General features: G+C 55.2%; 5 protein-coding genes across 5 annotated transcripts; 1 reads left to right on the forward strand and 4 right to left on the reverse strand.

Annotated features, from left to right (window-relative positions):
* Positions 1–659: 659 nt before the first annotated feature.
* GLOTRDRAFT_29443 (uncharacterized protein) lies at positions 660–884 on the reverse strand (the record flags this gene model as incomplete). Its single annotated transcript, XM_007863469.1, has 1 exon — positions 660–884. A coding segment is annotated over one exon (225 nt), but the record flags the coding sequence as incomplete, so codon positions are not given.
* Positions 885–1,987: 1,103 nt separating this feature from the next.
* GLOTRDRAFT_136587 (uncharacterized protein) lies at positions 1,988–5,272 on the reverse strand (the record flags this gene model as incomplete). Its single annotated transcript, XM_007864524.1, has 4 exons — positions 1,988–2,417; positions 2,473–3,977; positions 4,041–4,105; positions 4,162–5,272. 4 exons carry the CDS (start codon positions 5,270–5,272, stop codon positions 2,243–2,245), a joined length of 2,856 nt encoding a protein of 951 aa, XP_007862715.1. The 3' UTR covers positions 1,988–2,242.
* A 1,369-nt stretch (positions 5,273–6,641) lies between these two features.
* On the forward strand, positions 6,642–9,640 carry GLOTRDRAFT_34951 (DNA replication factor C, large subunit; the record flags this gene model as incomplete). Its single annotated transcript, XM_007863604.1, has 15 exons — positions 6,642–6,787; positions 6,845–7,126; positions 7,178–7,297; positions 7,354–7,540; positions 7,679–7,834; positions 7,892–7,977; positions 8,033–8,080; positions 8,140–8,277; positions 8,331–8,491; positions 8,530–8,531; positions 8,561–8,835; positions 8,923–9,085; positions 9,134–9,285; positions 9,338–9,446; positions 9,500–9,640. The coding sequence occupies 15 exons, from the start codon at positions 6,642–6,644 to the stop codon at positions 9,638–9,640; spliced, it is 2,166 nt and encodes a 721-aa protein (XP_007861795.1).
* A 155-nt stretch (positions 9,641–9,795) lies between these two features.
* GLOTRDRAFT_136589 (uncharacterized protein) lies at positions 9,796–12,234 on the reverse strand (the record flags this gene model as incomplete). The annotated part of the gene is made up of 6 exons (XM_007864525.1): positions 9,796–10,036; positions 10,092–11,058; positions 11,112–11,368; positions 11,420–11,434; positions 11,766–12,170; positions 12,218–12,234. 6 exons carry the CDS (start codon positions 12,232–12,234, stop codon positions 9,796–9,798), a joined length of 1,902 nt encoding a protein of 633 aa, XP_007862716.1.
* Positions 12,235–12,551: 317 nt separating this feature from the next.
* Positions 12,552–13,925, reverse strand: GLOTRDRAFT_35162 (NAD P-binding protein; the record flags this gene model as incomplete). Its single annotated transcript, XM_007863618.1, has 7 exons — positions 12,552–12,793; positions 12,837–12,900; positions 12,940–13,012; positions 13,071–13,231; positions 13,284–13,480; positions 13,536–13,659; positions 13,722–13,925. The coding sequence occupies 7 exons, from the start codon at positions 13,923–13,925 to the stop codon at positions 12,552–12,554; spliced, it is 1,065 nt and encodes a 354-aa protein (XP_007861809.1).
* Positions 13,926–16,658: the final 2,733 nt, after the last annotated feature.

Raw genomic sequence — 16,658 nt, forward strand, 5'->3', positions numbered from 1 at the left:
CGGGAGCGAGCGAGCGCTCCTTAGAGTCTTCACGACGCCGTTTCTGGCCAGTCTTGGCCTTCCTGGGAGAGCGTGCCGCCCGGGGACGTCCAATTTGCGCAGGTTTTCTCTTTGGCGGCGGTGCTATCCACGTCGCCGACTCCCGAGCTATGTACTCCTGGAAGCCTTCAGCATACCCGACGCATTTCATGCACCACACCTCGATACGCTGCAAACACAATGAGTCGAGTCGACTATCCCAGATAAGGACTATCACTTACCTCCCTGCCCTCATCGAGTGCTTGCGTGATCTCTTCCACAGACACGTCTATGCGGTGATGCTTGTCCGACTCGCGGCTCAAAACTTCCTCCACTTCCTCGTCAGTGGGTTCCTTCCCATCGGCTTGCCTGCGAAGGAATATCCGCGCGCGTGCGCGGTGACCCCATTTTTTTACGTGGCACTTCTCTGACCACTTCCTTTTCACCTGAGCCGGCCCGAGCGCGATAGTCAGAATAGTCATAGTCGTAATCAAGGTAGGTGTATTCAGACTCACCGCTCTGCTCTGCCCATTCCACTCGTCTATGGTAAGGGGATCGGCAGGGACAAACTTGTAATGCCCCACATACAGCCATTTGTTCCTGTCGAGCCGCACGAACACCCTCTTTACCTCGTTCATGTTCCCGCTTATCGACTCCAAAGCGAAGAAGAAGCCGGGGTCGCCAGGTGACTTTGGTGCATAAGGGTTGAGTTCCAGGTTGAGGTACATGAAGTCCTTGAGTCCGTGGATGGCGACCCGGGAGCGCTTGATCTTCGGGCATGTGTCTTGGGTATTGCCGCCGTAATACTCGGACATGAATGCTCGTGATACTGGGACATTGCGGATGCGTTCGTCGAGTGAGACGTCCCAGACGGCGTAGTTGATGAGTGCAAGCCGGGCTCTGATGGAGTCGCGAGATAGCCGAGGGGCATCTTCCTCGATCTTTATTTTCTTCTCGTCCTGAGGGAAGTTAGTACATCCTTGATAAGTCAACCGTGAATATATTCATACTGGGATGAGATTAGCAAGGAGACTATCTATTTCTTGTTCAGTCTTGATTGTCTTCCACTCTTCTGGTTCAACCTTGATACGAACTACGAAGCGGAATGTTCACCGGCGTCAGTGGTAGCACCCTCCCAGGATGGGAGTCGAATGTACCATCTCCCTGCGCATCTCGCGGAATTATCCCAGCTGTGGGAGCTTTAGAGCGCTTCCGCGATAGTGTCTCTTGCCGGAACCTATCAATACGAGTTGAGTCGAGTACCACTTCCACGATTAATTTGCGTCGTTTATTGGCGACCGCAGATCTATCTTGCGGCTGCTTTCGACATGAGGTTTGGCTATTTACATCAGATGCATATGGGTTCGCGAGAAGCACTTACTGAGTTGCTGCGACTCGGTTTGGTGTCGGACCCATCTGCCGTCGTCTTTGCGATACTTCAGTGTCATGGTCGCTCTTGTGCGGAGGAAGCAAGAAATGAGTACACGTACAAGTTGTGAGTTGTTTGCGTCTGTCTCGGACGATGCGGGCAGCCCGTGCCGCTGTCTCAGAATGGTGTTCTCAGCTTTTACAGTTGATAGTCGAGCTTTCAGTATCTCAAGTTCCGACTCTAACTGAGCCCGGTGGAGAACGGGGTTCTCCTCTGTCAATGTTGCAGACATCGCGAGCTCTAAACCTAGCCAGGGAGCCTGTGCAGCCGAGTCTCTCGATTGCCTCAGTTGTCGACCTCCAAGGTATGGAGGAATGGAGCCGGACGAATGGGAGGTATATCGGCAGAGAAATGATGAGGATGGCCCTCTCAAGGCTTTCTAACTTGGTGTTGCTGGCAAATCCGAATCCGAGTCCACGATCGCGACGCGGTGTGACATTGTGACATCACGCGTCGCCTTCCATCATTGCCACAAATTGGCCACACTCAAGTCTAGGGCACTCATTAGCCCCAGCACCCTTGTAAGTGACGAGGAAGTAACGATTCTATCGACAGATACATAACAGGATATGATAGACTATGATACACCAAGATACAGTCCTCCAGGCCCCAGAGAAAGCGTGACAAGGTGTGAGTGGAATAACTAAGACAACAACATTGCTTCAAATTGCGAGTACAAAACTGATGCGGGGAGGACACATAGGACATAGAACATAGACATAGAGCATGAGGCACCACAGGTCCAATAAGACACAGCGAAAAGACAAAAACAAACATACACCTGGAAATATAACATCAGCTAGGATTCTGCACCTGCTGCCTCGCCTCGGTCAGCTCAGCAGGGGTCATCTTGAGCAGCGCGCCACAGCTCGTAGGGTGGACCTTCTCGCAGTGTGCGCTCAGCACCGCTCCAGAAGCACTGATCGGGAAAGTCGTCACTCGGCTGGAGGGATCCTCCTTGTGGCGCAACCTACGCACCCCTCGTCAGCGGTACCACACAAAAGAATCATGAAAAGTGGGCGAACAAGCAGAAACGACATGTATACTTCGTCTTGCTGGCGTGATAGACAAGGGCGATGTGCTGGATGCCGAGGCGCGAGCGGGCGGGCTTGGGTTCAGGTTGCAGGGTGCTGTCCGGTTCTTCCGCTTTGACCTTGACCGGGGCCACGGGGGCGGGCTTGGGATAAGTCAGCTCGAACTCGCCCACCTTGGGCTGGCGAGCGGAGGCCGGGGACTGGGCTGATGTCCGTCGACTGAGGGACGGAGGGAGGTTCACGGGCGCCGGTGGCGCGACAGGGGCATGCGGAGTGCGGGTGGTAGACGAAGGAACAGCAGAAGGACCAGCAATAGGCGTGGAGGGCGTGGGCGGTGTGCCCGAGACCATGCGGGTTTCGACCTGAGGTATCACAGAGGGCCCGGCACTCGCTACGATGGGACTGTCAGCGGGAGCCGACCTGCGCTCAGCGATGGGAGCCGGCGATTGAATAGCAGGGGGGGAAACGGTCGGTAAGGCCTCGGGAACTTTCGTCGAAGCGGCAGGTCCCGACTCGCCAGCTGGCTGAACTCCGTAGAAATCGCCCTCGAGCTCAGCGGATATCCGTCTCCGTACTGCAGGGCGCGGAGACAAACCGTCCTCCGAGCAATCCCGGGAGCGCTTGCGGGATGGGTCGACGGTATCCTTGGCGTCGGTATTGTCCGGTACCTCTGGCTCAGTGACCATTTCCTCGATCGCGCGTTCTTCGCTCGGTGGACGCATCGGCTCATCCTCGTCCTCGTCCTCGTCCACGTCGTCGAGCAGCGGGATGTCTTCTGGGGTACGGGCTTGCTCTTGCGGAGGGTCGGAGGCAATGTGCTCTGTACCTTCGGGATCCGGAGCATCTTCGGTCCCCGCTTCAACAGCGGGGGGCTTGGCCCCCTCTCCTTCTTTCTCTGAGAACTGCGCAGCCTCCCCATGCTGATGTCTGGCTAAATTCGAAATCATGTGGGGAACAACAGGAGGAACAGGAGGTGACGGGAGATCAGCGTGTGGTTGCTGCAGAGACGGCGAGCCGGGCAGCCCGGTGAGGTCAATTATTTCCTGCCCGCCCTCGTAGGTGGAGGTGAGCTGCATTGGGGCGGAGTCGACGGGCTCTTGTTTGATCGCGATTGCGGAGGTGGATGCTGAGATTGAGCTTGGTTCTGCGGGGGCGGGAATGGGAGTGGCAGGTGATGTAGGTGTATGGGGATGAGCGGTGCTCGAGGGCGGTTGGGACGAGACGGGGAGGTGGGTTGGGGTGGGTTGAGGTGCGGGCTGCGAGGACGTGGCATCGGGTGCTGACTGTGAAGAGGTGGTATTTGGTGCTGATTGTGGGGCCAGTTGCGGGGATGTAGAGGAAACAGTTCTAGACAAGGACGGGGAGACGTTTCTCTGAGTAGACTCGGCATGGGGAGCGGGCTGGTCCGGAGGGGGCGTCAGCGCTGCGGTCGTTTGCTTGGCAGTGGTGTCGATCGCCGAGTCGGGAGGAGTGGGAGGTGCTTTGTTAGTGGCATCCTGTGAGCGAGTTTGAGCGGGTTCGACTGCGACCAGAAGGGAGTCCTCGCTACTGCTGCTCACCTGGCTACGATTCTGGGGCGCTTCTGTGTTCACGGTTCTCCGTCCTCGGAGGCTTGCAGCCAGCACTGCGAAGACATCACTTAACACAATGCCACAGACGAAGAAGGCAGGATCAACGTACTCGTAGCTACCTTGATCTCCACGTCGCGGTTCAACTCGCGCTTGATCGCGTCCACAAACTCCGGGGGGTAGTGGGCCAAGTTGACGGGCAGAGCACCGGGCTGGTGTTCAGGAAACGCACTCGGCGATAGTACAGGCAGCGGGCGCTCCGCCTCCGCATGTTTCAACTTCTGCAGCTCATGCACCGCCTGCTGGTACATATGCTGCAGCGACCTATTCCCGCCCACCACCCTCTGCACCTCCTCCCTCGCCTCCTTGAGCTCTGCAGCCATCTTGTGCCGCTCCTCCCTCTCCCGCTCCAGCTCCGCGGCAAGCCGCTTATTGTCGTCGAGCACCTTGGTGAGCACGCGGCAGGCCTTAGCGGTGTTCTCGACCTCAGTATAGAACTGGACGTGGGCATTTCGGAGTTGGGACTCGACGTTGTTGAAGAGGTTGCGCCACAGCTCTTCGAACTGGACTTGGGTGGGCTGCAGCGTCTTGGCGACGTGGTGCCGGATCTGGTCGACCATGTCTGGCGGGAAAGGCGGTTGGATTTGGGGTTGGGGTAGGGGTTGGGCGGGCGAGGGGGCGGAACCATGTTGCAGTTGAGTAGTGCTCGGTTGAGGGAGCGAAATCGCCGAGTACCTGGCATAGTTGACGGGTTGTGGTGGAGGCCGAGGCTGCAGGGATGCAGGAACCTGTTGAAGATTGACCGCTTGGCTACTGTGTCCATACGATAGAGATTGGACGGCGGGCGACTGGATGGCAGGCGACTGGGGCTGCGATCGAGGCTTTATTACGGCCAGGGGCGCTTGGGGCAGCACCGAGCGCGCATTCTGGGTTTGTGGTGGCTGTCCAAGCCAGGCAGATATCCCTCCACTGTTCGGCCTCCTTGGTGGATGAACAGCACTTGCTGAAGGAATTTGGCTGGCAGACGGCGGTCGGTTAACGTTAATGTTCGAATGTCCCGCACCTTGGCTTTGTGCTTGACTATGTACCGCCTGAGCAAGGTGATGCTGGTTGCCTTGAGACTGCAGACTCTGGTTAACGTTTGAACTTGCTTGCCCCGGATAGTTCTGGTTAGGCCGAGGGATGCTTTGCTGCTGCTGCAGTACGGAGAGATGGTCCGACATGAGCCTAATCCCTGAGATATACTTTCATAAAATAGAAAGAGATTCTCTGGTTAAAAACAGATCTTGCACCCTCCACAAGAGTGAAGGCCGGTTTTATGAGCGCTATGCCACCCTTCAGCGTCTATGGGAGAAAGCAGGAGGGAAGGCCAGGGCGGGCGGCTGCAAACCTCGAGGCAATCGAGAAACGATCGAACGTTTGTGACATGTGACGGCACGCGTTTCGGCTATAGCCTGCGTGACAGTCGTGACCTTTGGCTGAAGTACGCGCCGCCACCTCCCCAGTCTCGCCTCATATTCTTGTCAGTTTTGGTGGCTTTGCGAAGTGGATATGTCGAGCGCAAAGTCGAAACAGCAGGCGAAAACGCCAGGGAAGGATATCAGATCTTTCTTCGGTGCTGCCAGCGGTAGCAAGAGCTCGCAGAGCACCCTGGGCGCGACGTCGCAGGTGAGAGACTTGTGGCTGAATTCTGAGATGTGTTTCGAAGTGTTCAATAGGGGAAAGCGAGGAGCAGTGCGATAGAGATTCTCAGTAGGTGTACAGTGTGTCTTGGACTGAAGAGAGCGTGGGTTGACTAAGGCTGCGCAGGCGACGATGATAGGTATGTGATGGTTCACGTATTTCAGAACGGCTTTAACAAGTATGCAGCCCGACACCCGTGAAGGCGGAGAAACCGTGAGTGCGCTGTCTATTTGCTGTACTTCTTCATGACGAGCGGCCCTCAGCTCCCCGAAGAAACCCAACCCCAAAGCCGACCCGAAAACACCCGCCCCCGCCAAATCCAAACCAGCGCCGAAGCGCAGGTCCGGCGCCCTCGTTCTCTCCAGCGACGAAGACGATGAGCCTGCGAAGCCTATGCCTCAGAACAAACGCAAGAAGCCCGCCGTCCTCCTGTCGAGCGAGGAGGAGTCGGAGGAGGAGAAGGCATCACCGCCCAAGAAGAAGGCGGCTACCACTGCCGCGTCTTCGTCTAAGCTAAAGCCCACAACCAGCCCCGCAAAGCCGAAGCCAGCCCCGAGGAAGTCTGGCGGGAAAGCGGCGAAGAAGGTCAAAAAGGATGAAGACTACGATATGTCCGACGCGTCAGGACAAGATGACGATGACGATAACTTCATAGTCGACGACGACGAAGACGATCTGGTGCCGAAGAAAGGGAAGAATAAGGCAGCGCCCAAGAAGGCAGGAGGCAGCACTTCGAAACCCAGGGCAAGCGAGACCAAGGCCACTCCAAAAGCCACAGCGCAGGAGACACTCTCGCACAACGACGAGGAAAAACCCAAACCAAAGTTCAAGTGCGTCTATGCTATCCTAACAGCCGGATGATCAGTTCATAATGTGAGGAACAGCTGGGCGGCGGCCAAGGCGGCGAAGATGGCGGGCCCGAGGGCGCCGGGGTCGAAAGCGGTGCCGGAGCCGCAGTGCGCGGAGCCGCTTGCCGGGCTCGCGTTCGTCTTCTCGGGCGAGCTGAGCAGCTTCTCGCGTGACGAGGCCGTCGACCTCGCGAAGCGTTTCGGCGGGTACGCAATCCCCCTCCCCAACCCCTCCTCGAATAACATCTAACACTGATTTTCCAGTCGCGTGACAGGCCAGCCCTCGTCCAGAACCTCGTACGTAGTCCTGGGCGATGACGCGGGCCCGAGCAAGCTCGCCGCGATCAAGAAGCACAACCTGCGCACGCTCTCGGAGGACGAGTTCCTGCAGCTGATCGCCACGCGCAATCCCGGCGGGGGCGAGCTGGACGAGAAGACGCGCAAGAAGAAGGAGAAGGAGCAGGACGCAATCCGCGAGGGCGCGCGCGAGATGGAGAAGCGCGAGAAGGCGGCGATGAAGGAGGCGAAGGCGGGCAGTGTTGGGAGGTGAGTTTCAATGTGAGTTATAGGGGACGAGTGCGAATGATAGGTTTGTAGCGCGAAGGCGGTAGATACGTCTACGCAGCTGTGGACGGTGCGGTACGCCCCGCAGACGCTGAAGGAGATATGCGGGAACAAGGGCCAAGTCGAGAAGCTCCTCCTTTGGCTGCAGGACTGGTGAGAATATTCTCTCGTCACTCCGACTACTCATGACCTTATGCTGGTGCATCGAGGCCGAAGAGCCTGAAGAGCGGATTCAGCAAGCCTGGCAAGAACGGCATGAACATCTTCCGGGCGGTGATGATTACGGGACCGCCCGGGATTGGGAAGACGACGAGCGCACATCTATGCGCAAAGCTGGCGGGATTCACGCCCATTGAGCTGAACGCCAGCGACGCACGGAGTAAGAAGCTCGTAGAGGTGCGTTGCTACGATGAGTGCCTCACAGAGTCCATCTCAACGTAGATGTCGGCGTACGTAGAATAGTACGAATATCAACAACACATCGTTGGACGGGTGGATGGGCGGCGGTGGCGTACGCACTCCTACTCCTATCAGCTGGTTATTGACTCTCACAAACCCAATCAGAAAACTAATGCTGCCGGCGTCGAGATTTCTGACAAGTCTTGCCTCATCATGGATGAAGTCGATGGTATGTCCGCTGGCGACCGTGGCGGAGTGGGTGCATTGAATCAGCTCATTAAGAAGACGAAGGTATACATATTCTTGCGATTCGGGCCTGGATAAAAATCCTGACGTCTTCATCTGGAGATCCCGATCATCTGTATCGCGAATGATAGACAAGCGCAGAAGCTCAAGCCGCTCATTGCTACGACCTATAGCTTACCGTTCAAAAAGTAGGACGCGATGCAATGGTAGCTCTAACGCTTTACTGAATCGCTCTTCTGCCAGACCCGATGCTGCGGCTGTCCGATCGCGGATTCTGACTGTGGCTTACAAGTGCGCCCTTTCCTAAGTGGAGGGAGTTTAAGTGGTTGATTGTTAATTGCACGTCCTAGGGAGAAGATGAAAATCCCTGCCAACGTCGTCGACCAACTAGTCGCCGGAGCGCAGTCCGATATTCGGCAGGTACTCAATATGTTGTCCACGTGGAAGCTATCCAGTAGTACGATGGACTTTGACGAGAGCAAAGAACTGTGCGCTCTCCTTCATTGGCTAAGGAACATGCAAGCTGATTTTCTCATCGTAGTGTCAAGATGAACGAGAAATACGCCATCATGACTCCTTTCAACGTGACGTACAAGATCCTTGGACCGTATACATTCTCTCCTACTTCTCGGGAGACACTGGGGGATAAGATGGAATTGTATTTCCATGATTTCTCTTTTGTTCCACTATTCATCCAGGCACGTGAACTGTCGTCTCTGCCTTCACGCAAAGCCTTCCAGCTGTTGAGCTCACCTTATCGCTTACCATTAGGAGAATTATCTGAAGACGCAGCCCGTGAAAGTCAGGAACCTAGCTGGCCCAGAAAAGGACCTCAAAGAACTCGAGCTCATGGATAAGGCAGCCACTTCAATCTCGGATGGCGACCTAGTCGATGGATTGATCCATGGGTCAGTGCCAAGGGTGGTCGACTTGCGCTCTCTAATTTGCAAAGTTTGTAGATCTGAGCAACATTGGTCGCTGATGCCACTGCATGCCGTCCTGTCTACAGTGCGCCCGGCTTCATTCATATATGGGAATTGCCAACAGTATGGCGGGCCACATGCCATATCTTTCCCTCAGTATGTCTATGAGATGCGCCGGTCGCGGAAACTACGCTGACATCCTACTGCTAGATGGCTGGGCCAGAACTCGAAACAGAACAAACTGTCCCGACAGCTGAATGACGTGCAGGTGAGGATGCGCCTGAAGGTCTCTGGTGACAAGTCCGAGGTCCGGCAGTCATATATCCCCGCGCTGTTCCCTGTCATAGTGAAGCCATTGATGGATGTCGGAGCAGTCAGTTATTCCACTCGTTCCCCCCACGTCAACTCATATCTCCCACAGAGTGCCGTGGACGAGGTTATCGACAGAATGGACGACTACTACCTGTCGAAGGAGGACTGGGATACTATTGTCGAATTGGGAGTGGATCAAAACAAAGACGAGCTCGTGCTCAAAAAGATCCCTGCTGCAACAAAGACTGCGCTCACTAGGAAGTAAGTTGCTAGCCATTGGTGCCCGCTAGAATGAAGCTCATCGCTCCTCAAGGTATAATTCTAGAGAGCATCCCATACCGTTCCACAAGGCGCAAGACTTGGGTAAGGCGCCGAAGAAAATCGCCGCCTCTGAAGTGCCAGATCTGGAAGAAGCATTTGACGTGAGCAATCTACGCTTCATCCATCGATCGCCACTGATAAATGTCACCACCAGGTGGACGAGGACGTCCCTGAAGAGGTCGTTGAGGACGATCAAGGCGAGGATGAGGACGTCAGCAAGGACAAACTTATAAAGATGCCGAAGGCGAATAAAGGGAAACCCGCTGCGGCCAAAGCCAAGGGGAAGAAAGGCTGAGCGCTGGTCGTGTTCTTGATTATTGTAGCCCAACCTATACATTAGAGGATACTGTACTGTACATTGCTATTGCATATTGATGGTACGAGGAGTACTGCAGCGACAAGATAAATAGTCAGTCTATGCGTGAGTAACTGGTGACAGAGTCGTAACAATCAATCTACGTCGTCAAGACCATTGAAGGAAGGAGCTAGGGCAGGTGGTGACGATTGACTTGGGGTGGGAGGCGTGGGCGGAGTGGATGGTCCAGGAGGGACGGCAGGAGGAGCGGACTTCTCTGCCTTTCGCTTCTGCTTGTCAGCTTTTGTCGCCATCTTCTTCTTTTGCGTCTTAGCAAACCGAGCCAGCGCATCTACGCCGTCGCAAATATGATGCTTGCTGGGCCTATCAGCCAGTCTGCGAAGGGATGAATCAGTAAGCGCTGATCACAGATGGATAGGTCACACTTCACCTTCCAATCATCTCATCAACCGCGTCGCGGGCCCTCACGTATGGCATCGACCCCAAGATATCCTTGTAGACTCTGGACAAGACGGTGCTTCCGCCCTTCACACTACCGGCCGCGAGGACCCAAGACTCAAATCGCAATTTCAATTGCGGTCTAAACTCCTCTCGTAAATCTTCTAGGTCCGGATCCGACTGATCAATATCGAGGTAGCCAAGGGGGTCCGGCTCATCCGAATCCGCTATAGCAGCGCCTAAGGGAAGACCCATCATAAGCGCAGCGAACGCCATCGGATGGGGCGGCTGGGTCCCGGGCGTCACGATCGCGTCCACCCACGCCTCAAGCCGCTCCCTTCTAGCGTCCGACGCGGCGCGGAGCTTCATAATATCCTCAAACTCGTCCTTGTTCGCCTGCTTGTCGATCTCGGAGAAGTACCCGAGGAGCGCGGCGCGGATGGCGCGCGCCGCGTCCAGCAGTTCCTTCTCAAGCATCTGCAGTGCGCGGTACTGGAAGAAGGGGTTGTGCGAGAGGGAGATGACGGCCTGCTGGTACGACGGGGCGTCGCGTGGCCGCAGGAGGTGCGCGTGCGTGTCCAGCAGCGAAATGAGCGCCTCGTTGTTGCACTGGAAAGAGCGGATGTCGAGTGCGGCAACGAAAGTGCTCGTCGACGACGTCGCGATGGAGGACAGTTGCTTTTCTAACTGCGCCCGAGTGGCTTTGGGGTCGGTGGAGATGGCGAGAAGGCACTCCCAGAGGCCCAGCGACGGCGATACCTGGAAGACTGAGAGTAGGTGGTCTTGAACGAGTTTGCGCAGAGGGACAATGTGGTCGTTTAGCTTCTTTGGCCAGTGATCGGCGTGGTACGAACAGGAACACCGGTCGGGGTCATCCTCGTGGTCGTCCTCTTCGTATTCCCGCATCCAGTTGTCCTCCTCGTCTTCTTCTTCATCCTCTTCATCGCCCCATGATACGCCTAGAGCGTTATATGACATAAATACATGAAAAGCGTATCAATGCGGTACTCACGCATTCGGCCTCCGCACAACATCCGTTCTAAAGCTCGCCATTTCATCACATGTTCCATATCGGCCAGCATTTCCGGCAGCTGGGAGGTTAGCCGGGTGTTGCCACTTGCTAGCATGACGAGGAACATGTCGCGCCAGATCCAGAGCAGCGCCCTGTCAAGACTGGGTCCACCAGATAGAGAGAAGGACTTCACAACCCGCCCGTTCCGCTTCTTGATTTTCAAGCTTACGTAGAGGTTATTCCAAGCACATTTACAACTGGCATAGAGTGTAAGCGATGGAATCGGAAGTCGACCTATAATTTCTTACCCTTCTGAAGGCAGACTGCCGCAGAAGAAGGATGAACAAGTGGATCAGTAATCAATGCAAGTAAAGTGGGGACATTTTGGAGGAGTAGATCCGCATGCAAATCCATAGACCAATCTTTCCAAAGTCACGCACAGTCTACTCAGTTGCAAGATCCAACCTTGAAACGTGCGGCTGTACATGGCTCTCGAGATCTCGGGTCTATGGATATAGACGGGGTGCAACCTGCCCCGAGCCAACGGCACTTCACCCTCCAGTACCGATCACAGCACCAAGCAAAGCTGAAGCACTCTCTCAAGGGCTCCACGTCTGAAGAGGCGTCCGCGGAACCGAAAAGCTCAGAACTCACCCACGAGAACTGGACAAGTCCTCCAACACGCTTGCAGCGTAAACCAGGCACCTATGCGCCTCCTCAAAGTCAACCTTGTACTCGTAGATGATGCTCCATATATCGTTCAACCAGTCCGTCAGGCTGTCGACAATCTCCGAAAGCAACTCATCCCTGATCGAACGGCCCTTGACGAAAGAACGCTTCATGTCCTTCTCCAGCTCATCGAGCAGCGCATTGACTTCCTTCCTCTTCTGCTTGAGGTTGAGAATGGGGATGCCCTCGTAGCGTTTGTGCATGCGCGACGCCGCGGCGATGGCCTTTCGGCTCCTGTCCAGCGGGACGGCGTTCAGCAGCGGCACGAGGTGCTTCTCCACAAGGTTTCGTCGTGCATCACCAGGCAACGAGTCGTACAACCGGATAAACCTGAGGGATATGTCTATAAATTGTGTTTGTGAGGTATGTGAACTCACCTCTCGCTTGGAGGCATCTTCAAGACCACGGTAGAAAGCAATTGTGGCAACTTGGGTCGCGATATATTGGGTAACGCGTAACGGGAGCGCGTAGAGTCACGCAATTGTGGCTGCACTCATTCTAACGTTAACTCAAGTCCTCGGCTTTGTGCACCTTTTCAGCTCATCCAGGAAGAGTCCCTAAAATCACAGGGCTGCGCTTCCATAGAAGAGCTCAACCTAGGGCCTACAAATCAACTATTCTGGCAATGTGCATTTCGTGCATATTATTGTACAATCCCAAGCTCGGGGTAAATGGGGCACATGAAGAGCAAATTTATTGACGATGTGCAGTCTACTCCTTCGCCACTTGAACTACGACCTTCCCCTTGTTGGTACCACCAAGGAGAGCTGCCAGTGCGTCTCCGGCTTGCTCTATTCCTTGGAAGATATGCTCGGCGTGCTTGATCTCCCCGCGGGCGATCATGCTAGGAACGACGGTGAAGAATTCCTGACCATGCTTCTCGATCAATGAGGAGCTGATGTACCCTACGAGTTTGATCTGCTTTGGTACAATGAAAAATAGATTCTGTAATTCTTGTGTAAGGGCCATGCAAAATCCAGACAAATTCCATAGAACTAACCCCAACGCCCTGCGGGGCAGCATTGTTGTAGGTCGTGATCATCCCACATTCCGTCGGGACCTGGTCAGATGCGCTCATACGAGAAATGTATCAACTTACTATGAACGTGGCGCCGAACTTGGCAGCGTCGATCGCAGCCTCCAGCGTCTCGCCACCTACGTTGTCCCAGTAGCTGGAGAACAAAGTCCGGCGATGAGTCGCAGCCGAACTGTTAAGAGAGGGAAGCTTACATGTCAATGCCACCAGCCTTCTTCAGTACCTCCCTAGTGTCCGTCTTCTTGTAGTTGAACGGCACATCCACGCCGAGCTTCTTCATGTACTCGACCTTCTCGTCCGAGCCTGTCGAAGCGATGACCTTACAGCCAGCCTTCTTCGCAAGCTGGACTATCATCTTACAGAAGAAAGACCGTCAACCACCACGACCGACACATCCACTGAAGAACGTACGAGCCCACAGCGCCGGCCCCAGCGCTCACAAAAATCACGTCGCCCTTCTTCGCCGGCGAGAACTCCCGCCAGCCCAAGTAGGCCGTGAGCCCGGGCAGACCCAGCATGCCTAGGAACACCGACCATGGGAGGTTCTCCCTGTTGTCGATGACCATGAATTCTTTCGGGTCAGCGACAAAGTACTCCTGGAACGCTATGGCTAGATATCAGAAGAATGCTTATGATCCGTCGGTTGAGAAGAGACGTACGAAACTCGCCGAGGGCTTGGGTCGTGCCCCAGACGTGATCGCCGGGCTTGTGCGTCGGGCTCTCAGAGCGCAGCACTACACCGACGCCGTAGTTCTGGACAACCTCACCAACCTTGAAAGCTGGCTACGAAAAAGGGGCTTGGATATTAGACACCTCTTCTTTCAATCAAGAAAAGGTGCACGAACTATGTCTGGCAGGGGGATCCGCATTTTACCCTGGATGAAGGGGTCGATACCGAGGAACAGCGTCTTCACCAGGATCCCGCCGTTCAGTGAGACGGTGTCCAGGTCGATTGTCTGGCTGCTATCGTACACCGTCGTCTTGCCCGGCACGGGGACACCCGCTGGGACTTCGTTGAAGATGAGACGGCCGTTTCGGACTGAAGCCATTTTTGTCTGCGAGGGTGGTGGGGATTCGATTTTGCCTAGGGGCTGAGAGTCGCTGTTTCCGCCCATTGCATTTATCCTCAACTTCGAGCAGGCGGCGTAAAAAGAACGCGTCGAGGACGTCGCGAGACGCGAGGCGATTACTGACCTCCCGTGCTGCCGCATGCTTCCCCGGTCGCAGATGAATCAGCAAACAACGATTTACACTGTGAGTCCACTCTGTAAGAAGCCCAGCAACTAGCCGATGAATATATCGAAGGACTTCTGGCCACAAACACAGTCAGCAATGCTGTTATGGACTGTTATTTCCGGGGCTAAGGAGGTCCAACCCTTGATCGCTGCACAGCACGTACGCACCTCCTCGTTTGCAGAACCTCGGGACCGATGATGACTCTGCAAAGCCTGGGAATATCCGCGGACGGGTGGTAGCCATGAGGAAGTAGCCATGGATTAGGTCCTTCTCGAGTGCTTAGAGGAAGTAGATGGTGTTATAGTCCTGGTGCCACAGTGTCTTGCCGTCCGTCCATCTCATTTCTCAACTGGATGCTTTTTCAATACCGCGGTTCGAGTTGGGCTGTGCGGGTAGCACCAGTAAGTCGGTGAAGAGCCAGAGCGCCTCGTCACCGCTCCCCGCCTTTTCTTAGGACGTCGTAAGCCCCTTGCCTCCATTTTTCGCTCCGCTGTAGTGTTGGGCGCGCGTCGCACCGCGGGAGCAGGGAGCGACAGCTTACCCGCACCCGCATGCACCGTGCTCTGGGCCGGTACGAGTACGAAACCCACCGTCTAAACCGCGGGTAGATCGCCAATGCGCGAGGTGACATTGAACCGTTATAGGGGCGTCGATGCTGATAGTCCGCTGTCTCTATCGCATGATCGCAAGCGCCAGATAGGATTAAAGTACCGCATGCCGACGTATCGGCCATGAGTGCGCTACGTGGACCATGCATGTCGTGCACATACGCCACGACTGCCTTCGTGTGTGTGTGTGGGGGGGGGGGACCCCTACTCCCTCCGTGAAATAGGTACTTTCTCCTGGAAGTGTATGCACTGGGTTTCAATGAGCCATGGTTTTCGGACGCAACCATGTCATACACTGACAGCATTAATTCGTATAGTCGGGTCAAACCCGTCTACGCCGGCATACTCTCACCACCTGCCGCTCCCGCCTTACGGTGCACCGAGCCACGGGATCAAGTCCAGACCTAGGCCTCTTCGAGGTGAACAGGCCACTGTAGAGTCTGCCAACTAGCCGAAGCAGAAGACAAGCCGGCGGTAGTTGTCTCTCCGCAAAACCTTTTAAGACCGAGAAAGTAAAGACCAGTTTTTCCTGGGAGGCGTAATCAGAGGTATCAGGGCCATTGGTGTCCGCCCGCGAGGAAAGGTGCCAGCACGGAAGAGTGTGGATACGGTAGGGCAGCCCTGAATGCCGCAACGTCGAATAGCCCACAGTGAAGGAGAGGAGGCGCGAAGTTAGGTGATGGCTAAACTGAATTTATTCAAGAGTCAAGACGGAGTGACGAGGGTTTCAAACTGATCAGCCCGGCGGGCAGTGGGCAGTGGAGACGCAAGCGGGACTGTGAGTAGATCGACTGCCCCCGAGTGAACGCTGACCTGACCGTATGATAGATTGAAGTCTATCGGGAACCGAGCTGATTGCGCATGCCCAGTCGGTGGCAGCAAGACGAAATCGATGAATCGTCGCACGATGTGATTATTGGCCGCTGGAGGGGGAGGAGCGTGATTACGCAATGATCCATGTTATACAGGACCCAATTTCTAGTGGCTTTATACCCCTATTGTTGCATCTCTGCTGATGTCAGTAATCAAATGTACCCTTGCCAGTGAGGGAAACAACGGGGCTCGGGTGCAAAGCGCAACGTATCGCGGATCCTGGGCCCGGGCGACTGGGAGCCACATCCACGGCGTTCATGCGCAAAGCACAGTTCTCTCAATGGCATTGACCGCCCGCGTAAGGACTCTGCAGCATAACGCCCTGTGTAGGAGGAGGAGAGACCAATACAATTGCTTCGCTCCCTTACACGCATTCCCCCCTTCTACAGATGGTGTAGAAAGAATATGTTGCCTTGAAGGAATTCTGCATGCGTCCTGTTCGGCTCTGGACGAACGGCACTGGCGGTGGCAAGGCGTTGTGGCACATAAATTTTGACAGAATTTGGGGTTTTATGCTCGAAGAATTTATTGCACGAGGAAATCCAAAAATAACGACCCAAAATTATAATATCTCGATTATCTCCTTGGCAACTCCTGCCAGGAGTCGACGACCCTCCATGCCGGCGGTATTGCAATTGGCCTAACCGCTGCGGTTTGAAGGCGAACAGAACTTTCTCCTTTCACCACACAATTGCTGTACTCGGGCAGACTGGATTTTGCATGGCTTCGGTAGTCTCTCCCAGCCCTGAAGGTACGACTTTTCCTATATTGCTGGCGACGCTTTACTCACGACTATTGTCTGCCAATATTCCTTTCTTCCGATCCACAAAAGGTGTGTAAACGCAGGCGCTCGTAACGCTGATCAGATGCTAACTGCTTTCTCCGGAATTGGCTGCGGTGCACGCCCAGTACAGACTTTTCTCCGCGCGCATCGCTAGCCCTCGAGACGCTCGAGCCACCCTCTTCGTCGCCCTTCCCCTCGCCCTCCTCGTCCTTTCTCCCGCCTCCTGTACCCGGCGTACACGAGTTCGCGGCACCCCCGTCGAAACAGCCGAAGAGAAACAG

Source organism: Gloeophyllum trabeum, assembly GCF_000344685.1.
Source record: "Gloeophyllum trabeum ATCC 11539 unplaced genomic scaffold GLOTRscaffold_00002, whole genome shotgun sequence".
In the NCBI taxonomy this organism is placed as follows: Eukaryota; Fungi; Basidiomycota; class Agaricomycetes; order Gloeophyllales; family Gloeophyllaceae; genus Gloeophyllum; species Gloeophyllum trabeum.